Raw genomic sequence first — 14,405 nt, 5'->3', positions numbered from 1 at the left:
GCACCTGTGTATATAATGTTATGTTTTTCCACCGCCTTAGCATACCTACGTGTACTCAAAAGATACAGTGGTTGGTTTTCTCTAAAATGCAAATTTGTAAATAATTTCAAATCTTCTATCTTTGTGTCAAGCAACTAAAGGAAGCATCCTGTCAAAAAACTTGACACGGTGTGAATGGAAATATACCGTGACAACTGAACAGTGAGCACTTAGCGCCGGCTGTACTTTTTATTACCATGTCGGAATAATTTCCATAGTTGCCAACACTAAATTTACTGCAATATGATACACGGGCATTGTTTGAGATTACATTTTCCGTTAGGTACTGGATAACCTGTTTAACTAAGATTTAGAACAAACGAGCATAAAACTACCATACAAATTCACTATTGAAACCTTTGAGGTGCTATTCTTATACAGGAGAGTAGCAAATAAGCTATCATGTGTAAAAAGCAATTCTAGTTAAAAACACTTACCTTTAAAATGCAGCGGCCTTTTGCTTCATTCTCGGGAACAGACACATTGTAAAACGATTGATCGAAGATGGGCTCGTTGTCGTTGACATCGTGGATGGTAACGAGGATCGTTGCGGAAGATGAGAGAGGTGGACGGCCCCCGTCACGAGCGACCACCGTCAAGCGGGGTGCAGCCTCAGTTTCACAGTCAACACGAGCGCGGGTGCTCACCAACCCTGAACGGGGGTCAATGGTGAACCACGCAGCACCCGGCCCACCACCCTCCAAGGAATACTGCAGCGCTGAGTTGGCTCCTTCGTCCCGATCAGCCGCCTGCACGCGAAGTACGGCTGTACCGGGCTCCGCCAACTCAGGCACACTGGCTTCATACACACTACGGGAAAACTCGGGCGCGTTATCATTCACGTCCGTCACTTTCAATTCGATGGTCTTGGAAGCGTGTAGAGGAGGAGACCCTGTATCTGTAGCCACCACATTCAGGGTGTACTTAGGCTGCTCTTCCCTGTCTAGCGGTAACGACACTATAACGAGGTATATTATGTTATCACGCGTGGTGAGACCGAATCTACCATCTCCACCTGTCAGGGTGACGTTAACATTTGAATACTCAGCTTTAGAATCGGGATCGTTTACTGAAATCCTCGCCACAAACTCTCCCGGCTGAGCGGATTCCGATATTTTCGGCGTAGCGTCGTCACTTAGAAATATCACATTGATGGTCGGTTGGTTGTCATTCACGTCAGTCACTCGAATAGACACAAACGCCGTAGTTTCAAGTGGTTGGAGACCTCTGTCCCTAGCTACGACAACGAGCTCGTGCAATTCTTTCGTTTCGAAGTCTAATACTTTATTGACCGCGATTAGACCTGTCTCAGGGTCGATTCGGAACATTTCTGAGCGATCACTCTGACGGCGATTGATGGCGTACTCGATCTGACCATTCATACCAGCATCCGCATCTGTCGCGTACACGCGCAAGACGCTAGTTCCTACAGTGGCATTTTCTGGGATGGTTGCGGAATAACTACTTTGGTTAAATATTGGTTGGTTATCATTTACATCTTGAATAGTGATATTTACGGTCATTCGTCCTCTCAAGGGAGGACTTCCACCGTCTAGTGCTTCTATCACTAAACTGTATGCTGAGGTAGTTTCTCTGTCCAAAAACCCATTTATTTGTAAATCAAGGTAGAGCACACCATCTCTTTCACGATGCGATGAGAGCCTGAATGCATTATCTGTATTTCCGGATACAATATTATATCTCTGTGTATTGTAAGCACCGAGATCAGCATCTCTTGCTGGATTGAGAGTTCTCTTTACATCTCGCGGGGTGTTCTCTGGGAACTCAACATGCATGATGGGAGAAGGAAAAGTGGGAGCGTTATCGTTCTCATCCTGAACTCTCACCACTACCTTGACGTTGTCCCCACTCAGAGGAATGGCCACGAGCGAATAGGAGGATCGAGTTTCTCGGTCGAGCGGTACCTTTGTTTTGATCTCTCCCGTAGTCTGGTCGATAGCCAGGTCAGAGTCTACGGCGCTACCGGGCACGGGCACGATGAGGTAAGGAGGACCGCTGTGGGCGGCATGCTCTCCGTCTCCTATGTAACCTACGCGGGTGCCCACGGGGGCACCCTCGGACACCTCGAGCTCCCGCACATGCTCGCCGCAGCCCCCAGGCAGCCCCAGCAGCGGGGCCAGCAGTAGTGCGGCTACCCACCACATGCCCCCCATCCTAACCTTCGCTATCACCTCTTCCTCTGTTCGGCTACCATTGTTAGTCCACGGTTCTGAAAATATAATAAAATATTAGTGACAAGACATCAACATTTTTTTATAACATGTGAAAGAAGTTTTAAAAACGTAATTTTCTCGATATAAATTATGTTGGTCGACAAAAGCTTTTTTAATAATACATTCACGTGTTTTTAAGAGCGCATTTACTGGTTTTGAAGCACCATTAGTCTCGTCTGAGGTTTTGGTATTACTAGAAACAGGTAAACAATAAAGCAAAATCTTTAGTTACAGAAATCGTCAATGTGCAGTAAATAGATACTCGGTACAGCAGGTAATGGATCACGTCATTACGTGTGAGCAGATCGGAACTCATCACAAGACAATCAGGAGACAGGGTGGCAATTAGAACGCGAAGTGCCAGTAAGGAATTGCGATACTTTCTGGTATTCAACTACTAGGATCCATCTGATAAGACACCTTGTTAATCTTGAGATATGTCAAAACATTGGTGTAACAAGGATAATTGGTCGTTTCAATTACTGGTACAAGTAATAAACGGTAATAACTTTAAAAGAAAAGTATTTAAGCTGATCTTAAGATTAATCAACCACACGTTGAGATTATTTTTTGCGTCTTACTCTTAGCGGATACTCATAAAAAAGTGTATTATTAATACTTATGACAAATATGTTTATGAAATGCTTTTGCAGACATGTACTAAATATAAAACAACTTATAATAAACATGGCTTGTCATGATTTCAGTGTATTTGTATGAAAACTCTAGTTTTTAATGCATTTTAATTTTTATATTTTACCCCGAGGATTCAATTTATTCATCTTGAATGTGTGCATAATAATTTCTAAGTATTTTCATACTATTAAATAATTTGAGGATAATCTTATTTGGCTATTTAGATTATCATTTTCAAGCTGCAATTTCGTTTAATATTTGGATCATAAAAAAACCCTGCATAGTAATGTCTTGGTATGTTGGTAATGTTGCCTTGAAATAAGTGGCTGTAAATTGTACCCACATAAAAATAAATATATAATAGGTACTAATGTACGTATATCAATATTCAACTTGTTTTATTCATTTTGAAAGTAAGTAATTCAATTTATTTTTAAACTTCATAGTAATTATGCGTTCATTTAAATATTTATTGCCTACATATACATATTCCTAAGTACTACCCACTACCCACTTACGTAGTTTAAATTTTCATTACTAAACTTTTAATATATTGATCAATCCCATATACATTAATTTACAACCAGGGCTGATATTCCGAGCGCATTTACAGCGCGCTTTAACGCGTATACGCGCTATACCGCGCTATAATTGCGTTCGGAATACCAGCCCGGGGCCTCGATTACAGTTATCTTTAGTTTTCCCTAAAGTGAAATCGAATTTTCTGCTCGAAAATGTGGATACATAATATTTGCACTTGTTTAAACATTTGCGGTATCTCCGTCGGCGTCGGTTAAGAAAAAAGATATTTATAATCCAAGCACAAGAACTAGTCTGTTTTTGGAAAGTGTAAAAGTAGATTGTTATAGAAAAATTCAGATAAATATTTCATTTTATATAAAAAATATTTTTTTAATTCATACAGAAAATTATATTTTACTTTTAAGACAGTTGAAGATAACTCTGTTAAAATAAAATATTTGGTAAAAGTATTTATTTTTTATTTTTTAAAGGATTAACCCGCTAAGCCCCTATTTAGAGGCTTGTCAGTAGGTGGGAAAGAGGGGATATGGAAGAACGTTATGAAAAATACACTAAAACACAAAGACCAATTGAGAAAAAAATCTTTCTTGAATTTTTTTCCTGCAACTGGCGGGAATCGAACCCACGACGCCAGTTTTACAGTTAGCCGTCTAACCAACTGCACCACTGCGCCTGTCATCAAATATAATATGCAGCGACATTTTATTTAAAAAAATTATTTAATTTAATTTTTTTTTTTTAGTTTTGTTTATTCAAAAAAACAACAGCAATACAAAAAAATATACGCAACATTCTAAAAAAACATAAAATAAAGCCAAAACAGTTTTCCACACAAACACAATTATAAAAATCCAGTTTAGTTAGATATTAATTCATAAAAGCGCATGAGTGCGAGTTTTTTGTGTGAGGATGCGTGTGCAAAAAGATGGAGTGTGGTTTTGGTAGGTATGTGAATATGTGTGTGAGTGTATATGATAACTTTGTTATCTTCCCATTGTAATACAGTCATTACACAATTAATTTAATTTTCATATAACTCCCACTTTACCCTCTACGGTCATCTCCAAGCATATTGAGGAGTGAACTTTTCTCTAAATCATTTGAATGAATCCGAGGCATGGATGGCAAAATAAATTTGTTTCGTTTGTTATATTTAAATTGTACGTAAAATAAAAATTAATATTCATCGTAACACACATTGTAAAGCATCCTTGCGGTAATTTACTACATACCTGTACATATATAAGAAAAAGGAGATACATAATGTATTTATAATAATAAGATACACGATTAAAGACAAACTAAAAATTCGGTATGCCGAGGAAGAATAATAATAGAATTTACTTTTCTTTTATTTGAATTTAGCGGGTTACATGCTGGTTTTAGTTAATGTTTACTATAACGAATTTATGTTTGACATGTTTTTTAGTTTGCCTATCTGTGTATATTTACAGTAATTCTAATTCATAGAAAATATTTTATTAAAACGCTCAGTGAATTTTGGTGTTGTGAATTTTAAAATTTTTGATACGTACTAATTCATGTTTTAAAATTTTGTATTACCCTTCATTACATTTATTTTCTAAATCTATCCCCTTTACAAGAAATTTCTGACACGTGGCAGATCATCTTATGCAGAATCGAAGGTTAAAGATCTGGGCATTACTTTCGTGAGTTCCCTGACATTTTATGATCAGATCGAAACAGTTTGTAGTGGTTCGTTTAAGATGTTAGAATTCGTCCGGCGTACTGCCAGGGTATACGCAGTACTGCGAATGCTTTATAACTCGTTGCGTTGGTGCAAAGTAGACTTGAGAGTGGCTCGATGATTTGAGGACTGTGTGAGTTACTGTGTAAGTACTCTCTTATGGTGGAGACGGTTCAGAAGAAATTTCTTCGATTTCTCTACTTGGGGGAGTGCGGATATTATCCATGGCTTTATCCCACTGAGTTTCTTTAGGGTATGCTCGGTTACAACAGTTTGAAGACCAGAAGAAATGCGTATTTAACTACGCATTTTTTTCAGTTGTTGCGCGGTATTATTGACAACCCTGAAATTATGCGGAGCATTAGCTTTTATGTTCCGGATAATTACCTTAGACAGCGTACACATAGACTGTTTACATTCCAATATACAGGACCAACCTGCCAATGGTAAATAACCATTGGTTATGCCTGTTGGACTTGATATCTCTTTGTTGAACAATATTACTTTGGACATTGACACTTTTCACGTCTCCGAGGGTATTTTTTGTTACAAAATTCTCTTACTGTTTTAACATATTATTCTCAAAATATTATGTAGGTATACCTTAGTGTTATTTTTATATATACCCATTTTATTTACTTTTTATTTGTATTATTTCTATTTGTATGAATAAAGATACTTACTCAATTTTGTAATGTACATATACATATAAATAAATAAAATATAAAAAAATACATTTCTCGTGAAGGTTGTATCCATACAATGGCCTGTAAAGTATTGTTATACAGGTAGTATTTGGAACAGATATAAATAAGTATGGGTAAAGAAAGCTGTTTTGAACAATGCAAAAACTTCTCAGTCTCAGGCGCCATCAAAAACTAAACAGTTTTTATAAAAGCAGTTTTGAATATTCTACAAATCATATATAGTATTTAATTTATTTTATTCTACCCGTGGCATAGTGGCGAACACGTTTATATACTATGCAACGGGGCCCCGATTACAATGAAAAGTTAACAGAGTTACCTTCAACTGTCTATAAAGAAAAACCGAAATTTGTGTACAAAAATGAGTTTATTTGCATGAACATTCTAAGTATCTTCATCGGTAATCTAAAATTGAATATGTTTGGAAGAAAAAAATATATGCACATTCTGCTTTTCACACAGAAAACTTAATTTTACTTTGTAGATAAAATTGAAGATAAATGTTAACTTCCCATTGTAATCGGGGACCAGGGGCTCAATCACAAATGACTATCGACGTGCTTAAAAACGTGCTAAGTATTTGAGCGATCACAACGAACAATTATGAACACGCTGAAGTTATCGCGGTCGCGTTGCAAAACGCCGAACGCCTTCAACAATTGTATCGTTTAATAGCTTTCTCAATTTGATCCAAATCAAATAAATAGCATGATAAATTGTGAACAAAAAAATAAAACTAAATTATTTTACATACAGTTTATGAATATTCTCCATATTTACAAGGGTAAAATTCAAATATGTGATTGATTATGCTTTGCAAAACGTAAATATTTTGAATTTTGACATTTAATATTAGGTGTTGCCAAGCATCAAGTTGAAGTATGACAATATTAAACGAATATAATAATCCCGATCGATAACTTTCACGGATGTTTCATTGTGACCGCGCATACGATAAACAACCACGGTGAAAAATTGTTATCACGCCGCTAATTGGCACGTCGATAGTCATTTGTGATTGTGCTGCTGGTCCCGTATACGATTCGACGTGATTGATATGATATATGAATTAAAAGTGTTTTTTTTACTACACCGTTTCATCGTTCTTGTACTGATCATCTTACCTCATTAAACATTTATTTTTTATTTATTTATTCATATTTTTCGCTCACAAACTATAATTAATAATAAAAATAATGTGACCTCACTGGGGTTTCCCGTGCCGAGGTCACTTAACAATTTAGTTTTTTTAAATTACATTTGAGAATAAACAAAGAAGACTAACTTAAAAAACAAACATAATTAACAAATATTCACAGTTTTAAAAACAAGGTACTTATGTACATCTATATTATTTATATTACAAAACACACAATGAAAATAACAAAAACCTAGCATAAGCTATACAATTGTGGAGCAGTTGATTCAGTATTGGTATATTTCGCTTTTTTGTACCAATGCAGTGTTCTATGCACAATTTAAGTGAATAAGGGAAGAATAAGAAAAAACATAGGTAATGTTTAAATTTTGAAACAGTGCGTTGGAAAAAAATCATTATGCTTCAGATAAGGCATTTAAAGTCATTATTTAGATACAAACAATGTTTTTTTTTATTTTAAAATATTATTATTGATCTATAAAAGCATTTTTGAGGATGTGTCATTTACTATTTATTAAAAATAACATAATATACGATAATTATCGCATTTCGGGAATGTAACATTATATTACTACTGCCGAAGTAGCAAGAGAGACATATTAAGTCATGATCCGTTCCCAACTTTTCCGATAAGGTAAATATGCGGTAGGTAAGAATTTTGTCGATTAGGTATTTGAACCTGTCACTCTCTCGCAGTGCGAAAAAGACAACCAAATTATTTATAAACTGGGCGCTTTTTTGGGTTTTTGAATGGTCCTAGATCCATAAAAAATAATTTACCAAAAAGGCAAAACAATAAAGACACGCTAATGGTTAATATTATTATTATTTGACACTTTATATACATATAAAATAAATAAACATATAAGGGCGGGTATATTGCCTTAAGGCAATTTCTTCCTACCTACCCAAATATCTATAGTGTGTAGAAAAAACTTTGCTGTAGTGCCATAATCCAGGGAAAAAATAAGGGACTACGTTTGTATGAAAGTAAGACTGGGTTTTCCTCTTAATCTCTTAGGAATCAGTTTGAATTAACAATGTTCTATGAGTATACCTTATACAAATTTGCGTAAGAATTTTTTCTAATGTAATTCCATCTATCCTGTGTAATCATTTAATAATTTGAAGATATATATGAACGTGGAATTATAACAAACAATATCTACAAATTGTATGTTTTTTTCTAAATTATATCTTTGCTGAATTACCTAATAAAATAAAATAAGTATTTAAGTTAGCTAAATTGAATTTCAAATTATGATAGTACATTACTATTTAATTCTTATTATAAATTAATTTCATTTTTAGTATTTAAGTGAATAAATTTATGAATTATGGTTTACGATACAAAATCTTATCTATGAATGCGTGTATACTTATTCATAAACAGAATATCAATAACGATCCCTAAATGATAGAAATCTAGTCATATTTATTCGTTACATCAGCACGGATGAAACCGGTCAAACAATACAACAGACATGCGCATTTCTATTGTGTGACGTAGACACAACGTGTACCTCCAGCATGTCTTTGAGGGATTTCAAATTACTTAGGACAGGTAATCTCTGAGCGGTTATTAAGTGTATTTTCGGAGCGGCCAGGTAGAAGCGGCTTGAGTTTTTTCGAGATGGATCTAGTTTGAGGGACGATCCCTAAAAATAATGATCTTCAAGACAATCTCTGCTACGAAATGGACCAAATTAGCCAGCATCCCGTCTTCAGCCCTACCTGGATTCAATATAAATAATAATACGTTTACCGGCGAACAAAAATATTAAAATTCAGATACATGAAGATTTTTTGAATAGCAAATACCAAACGAAATATAGAAAATAATTTTAAATGCATTTAAACGTCATATTAAACATGCAAATAGGTTTTTTAAATGTTCACAATTTTAAAATACATTTTTGTTAAATGGGTGATACCTAATTTTAAAAAAATAATTTCGGAATCTCAGTTTTTGAAATTCAACATAATATGTTAAATAGGGTAGTAAACTCGTTATTGGTTCATTAAATATTAGTGTAACGAATTTGATTTACACGCATTTACGTATAATTAAATAAGAAATATGGCAGTCATTAAAAACCTGTAAAAATTATACTGATAATGAATTGATAAGAATTGATATATTAACTAAAAAAATTGACATAGGTATACGGAGAACTTCTTTGGGAAGATTATATTTTGGTAGCTTCATTTTATTAGACGAAAAGTAGCAGACCTAACGATAAAGGCGAAACCTCGAAACCGGTCTACGTATAACTCTTAATTAAAGTTGTTTGTACAAATTTATAAAAAGAAATGCGTTAAATGTCATACCGCACGGTGAAAAAAGTTAGATTTTGAAAAAAGTTATTTTTATTAAATGAAAAGTAAAAAATAAACAAAACAATTATTTGCCTTGAATGGAAATTCACGGGTAGGTGTATTATAAACCCTTTTTTAAATATGGTAATATCTATCTTGAAAGTAAATACAAAATCATGTTATTTATTTTTTCAACCCATCGCACACTTTTTACTGCTTCATCGTTGTTTATATTTCTGTTTTTTAAACTGTATGGGCAAGAGTATCAAATGCATGTATTAAAATAATGATTTTCCATATGCCGCCTTTCCAGTAATTTAAAAACTATAACTTTGTTCGCATAAAAACTAAACGTAATTAAAATAATGTTTTGAATGTGGACGAAGGTAATTTATTACATTATCCCAGGCAAACGCAAGTATAAAAAATCACTTAATTAAATATTAATATGATAATACATGAATAAATAATATTGATAGCTAGTCGATGAAATCAGGAATACGAACTATTTTATGTCTCATATAATACTTGCATAAATTTACCACAGGCAGACAAACTAAAACATACGTCCATATTATACGTATTTTATAATGTTATACACTAAACTTACTAAACCACCACGCAAAAATAGAAATGAAACATTTCATTTTTAAGATTTTCACAATTCATCTCAATTATTTGTACAGAAAATGAGTTTCAGTTTCAGCTATTTTAAACGTTCTCTATTATGCATAATGCGTAAAGGAATATATTAAAAATACAAATAAAATGTTTGTAACAATTATTCTAGGTATAAAAATTCCTATACCTAGAAAACAAAGGTAAAGTTATCAATATGACCAAATAAAAAGGTAACAGATTTTATAAAAAATGAATACCTATATTTTACTTTGCTTACTTTGGTTAGTGGTATTGTTTTAACAAAAAGTCAGTTTTATTGAAAACATTTTATATTTTTTTGTATCTTTAGATGAATACTAACTACTTTCTGATTTTCACATTCCTTAGTTAAATATTTTAACCCCAAGATTTTTTACCATAACTGTTTTTCTTGCTGGTGTTATGTTTATTTTTACTATTGCTTCGACCTTTTTGTACTTTTTATTGTTTTTTTTTTCACCGCTGTGATCATAATTTTGGTAATACAATTTTGTAAAAGGTTCTTTAGTCTTAAATGAATAAATAAATTAATCAATTGATAATTTAATACTTGTATTTAAATCTTGATTAATTCAATTAAAAACTTAATAATAAAATAAAAGAAATGCATGTATGAATGAAAAAACTACAGGTCGTGTTGTGTTTTTAAATAATAAAAATATATTTTTAGTATCATATTAATAGCAAATGCAATATTATTATTATTTTAATTCACAAACACTAAAAATAACGATATCTAATAATAATAAAATCATTGTTGAATAATTGACGGTCAGATATTTTTAATCAATTAAATGTTAACACGAAATCAACAAAGTATTTTTTTTGATTTCGTGGTCATTTTTTTTTTTTTAGATTTTTGCAAGAATTTTTCACCTACTTTTATCATCTTTCAAAAATATTAAATATATTTTATTTTCATTTATAGTTAACTCTACATCTTCGTATTATAAATAAAATAAAAAGGTTACTACTACTCTACTCTTAATCTTAACATGACGATAAATTATTTCAATAATTTTGAATATTAAAGTAGGGTATTATATATAAATAGATTACATAATATGTATATAAAGATTTTTAATCGGAATAAAAAAAACATAAATTATTGGAATCAAAGCCGTTAAACAAAAATGGTATGGTTTTTAGACTACTTAATTATTTTTATGAGCCTGAATATTTACGAAATGCAAATCGTGAGTATTTCTATCGATAAATTCATTTTAGAAATCAAATTATTTTCTTTTCGTATCAAACTATTACTGTAAGAATCATGTTAATATGAAAAAACAAAGATATTGCACAACAATATAATTTAAACGTGCTTTTTTAAATGTAGGTATTAATAAAAAAACTTTACTGTTTACTTCATATTGAAATTATTCCCCCATCTGCACCCAGTGATCCATAGGATACTGAATTGGTATAATTGATTTGCAGCGTATCTTGATATTTTAAAGCTTTAGGTACCTGTAGAGGAAAAAAGTGTAAAACCACATTTGAAACCAATATTTCACGTTCAATCTGACATAAATCGAACCTATGACCGCAAGCATGGTAGCCGAACGTGCCACAATCTCAACTCGATTTTTTTAAAGGGTTTATTTACTTACATATTCTTTAAAGATTTTGAACTAAATTAAAGTACCGTGTTTTTTATAAAAAGTTGAGCTATTGTTGAAATCAATTGTTACAAAAAACTGTTAAACAAGTGTAGTTTCAACTCTATTTTTAGTCAATATAATCGAAGGCTCTAGAAACAAGTAATGATTATCAATTAAATGTATGTTATTATAAAAATAAAAGACGAGTGATACTTTAATCCACAAATTTGGAATATCCAGTGACCGGTTTCATCGCTTTCGCGCTATCTTCGAGACTGGTATCTTTATTAAGGAGTTCAATGTATTTATACAAAACAGAGGTAAGGATAGATAATTCAAAATTATATGAAAGTAAATTAAATAAAGTTATTTTATTCATTATAAATTTTTTTCGGGTTAACTAATGAGTTGATATAATGCTATTTTAATAAGTTTAAGTATTTTATTTGAATTTGTAGTGCCCCATCCTGCGTGAGTGTGATTTTTAATATTATTTAAATAAATTATTATTAAATTAAATTATTATTTTATTGATTTACAATAAACTTCCGTCAAGAATTTTCACTTACAAACTTAAATGTTTTAATTAAATGTATTTTTTTATTAAAAACTAATTTTTTATTGTTAAAACTGTAAAATAATCTGAAGCTAGTTCACAAACCCGGGAAATTATTAAAATATTTCCCTCTAAAAAACCTGTGTCTGTTGTGATATTGATCTTGGTTTATTTTATTTCGATGGATTTAAAACAATGGCAGATATTAAAAATCATGGTAATTTTTTCTCAGTTGAAATATCATTAGATTGGAATAGAAGAGATTATAATAAGAGATATACGAGATTCTTCTTAAAACTGTGTTTAATTCCCTGATTTGCATAGAAAAGTAATATAAAACAGGATTCAACAACAATAATAATAAATTCGACGATTGTTTTTGTTTTAATTGTCATATTATTTCAGGAATTCTTGCATGAAACATTTATGTAGATGCATTTTATAGTTGATGGTAAAGAGCGCAACTCAGTGGGCTAAAAAATTAATGAATAATAGATTGAACAATTATTATTGTTATTTAAATTTTTCCAGTTTTTCTTGTTATGGAGTAAAAATGAAATACAATTTGAGCCCATTGCAGGTTCATTGAACTAACAGACGAAATGGTCAAACCTTTATATTTGATGTTTTGACTCAATGCTCTTTTTGCCAGCTTATTTTTTACTGAACTGTTATGATATTTTTAAATAACATAAATGTTTGGTTCACAAAGAGGAAAAAACGATTTTGGATTATACCAATTACAAAAATAAATAAGTAAACTTCACCCTTAAAATAACAGTTCGTTCACTTCACCCGCAATGGACTCATTTATGTCTGTAGAAAATAAAAAAAAATAAAAGAGACGTCAAACTTTTGAATAAGATACCCCAGCAAAATAAGTTATAAAACTAAATATTTCTTAAGGCAAAAAATATAAACGCGCATATAAAAAAGTGAATATTATAAAATGTAATAATACTTTTGTTACATTAGCTATGCCAACAAATATAACCAATAATATTAGTTCTGTTGCTTGAGGCTGTTGAATTTCCCGATTAGATATCTCACAAATTAATGACATTTGTTTTTTTGTTGATGGCTTTGCAATGTTGGTATTTTACTTATTGATTGCAACATTATACAAAAATTCAATGACGTTTTATTATTATTAGATTCGTAAATAAGCTATATACAATCCGAATGTGGTTTTAAATTAATTAAATTTCTGTGTTTAGTGTTTTTTCTACATCAGTAACATCAGCTAGTAATCGGTGATTTATTTTGCCTAATACATTTTTGTGCATTCGTACGGATTGACAAAAGTATTAAGTTCTCAAATGAATTATAAATTTAGTACCCTGTTTTGTTTTTCCGATTCACATACCATAAACCTTATTGGGATTTAGAAATCTAAAATATCGGGGTAGGTATTCTCGAGTCGCTCCGGAGGCCAGTAGCCTGTAGCGGCGAGGAGTAATCTCCGCTGGAATTCCGAATTCATTATGACTCTGGAAAGTCTAAGGTCCGATTTATGGTAGAATAAAAATATCTCTTCCGATTTAAGATAGCAAAACCTGATCCCAAAACGTCGTATGTGAAATACTTAGCATGATATTCAACGTGAGGTTTGGCATTGATAACAATCTGATGTATGTTTATTTATTCAATTAGTTTTGCGGACCTATAACTTTGCTATTATTAAGGTGAAATTGCAATATTATGTTTAGGCAATTACCACAGTTTTCGAACAGGTACGGAGTGATTTACTGATAACACAAGTAGACTTTAATTTGAGCTTCTGTAAAGCTTTAAACTGAGGGATTTTCATAATGCATTTCAAGCTTCTTAAGTGGATCTTTAATGAACAAATTACAACAGGGGAGGAGCACATTTTAAAGAAGGGAATATAACTTTAATGCATTACAGGGCTTATGAACTGTCATTGGCTGGTTTAAGTGGCCACTTTACACATAGCGTAACATTCACCATTTTGCCCGAGTTTGAACATTTATATTTCTTCAATTCTTACATCTGTTGATTTTACTGATGTTAAAGAGCTGAAACTTTTATTGTTGTGAAGAGATTCACATTTTGACTTAGACAAACTCAAAATATTGTAATTGGATCTTTAATTATATATAAACGTAGTGTAAAAGTTAACGTTTAATGAATAATTATAGGCATTGTGATAACAATAAACAACTGGGCAATAAAAATCTGTGCTTCAAACCATTACGTATGTAATTTAAAAAATAAAT

At 31.9% G+C, this 14,405-nt stretch overlaps 1 protein-coding gene across 1 annotated transcript in view; it reads right to left on the bottom strand.

Annotated features, from left to right (window-relative positions):
- Nucleotides 1-14,405, bottom strand: part of ds (dachsous cadherin-related 1) — a 452,538-nt gene that overhangs the window by 437,292 nt on the left and 841 nt on the right. Inside the window, exon 2 of the mRNA XM_088224360.1 lies at nt 477-2,269. Within this exon, the coding sequence (XP_088080486.1) occupies nt 477-2,213 (1,737 nt within the window). The 5' untranslated portion in view covers nt 2,214-2,269. The remainder of the gene's footprint in view (nt 1-476; nt 2,270-14,405) is intronic.

The sequence above is a fragment of the Micrasema longulum genome, unplaced genomic scaffold (assembly GCF_059751315.1).
Source record: "Micrasema longulum isolate JH-2025_06_02 unplaced genomic scaffold, ASM5975131v1 h1tg000280l, whole genome shotgun sequence".
Lineage (NCBI taxonomy): Eukaryota > Metazoa > Arthropoda > Insecta > Trichoptera > Brachycentridae > Micrasema > Micrasema longulum.
This window is presented reverse-complemented; position numbering and strand designations above follow the sequence as displayed.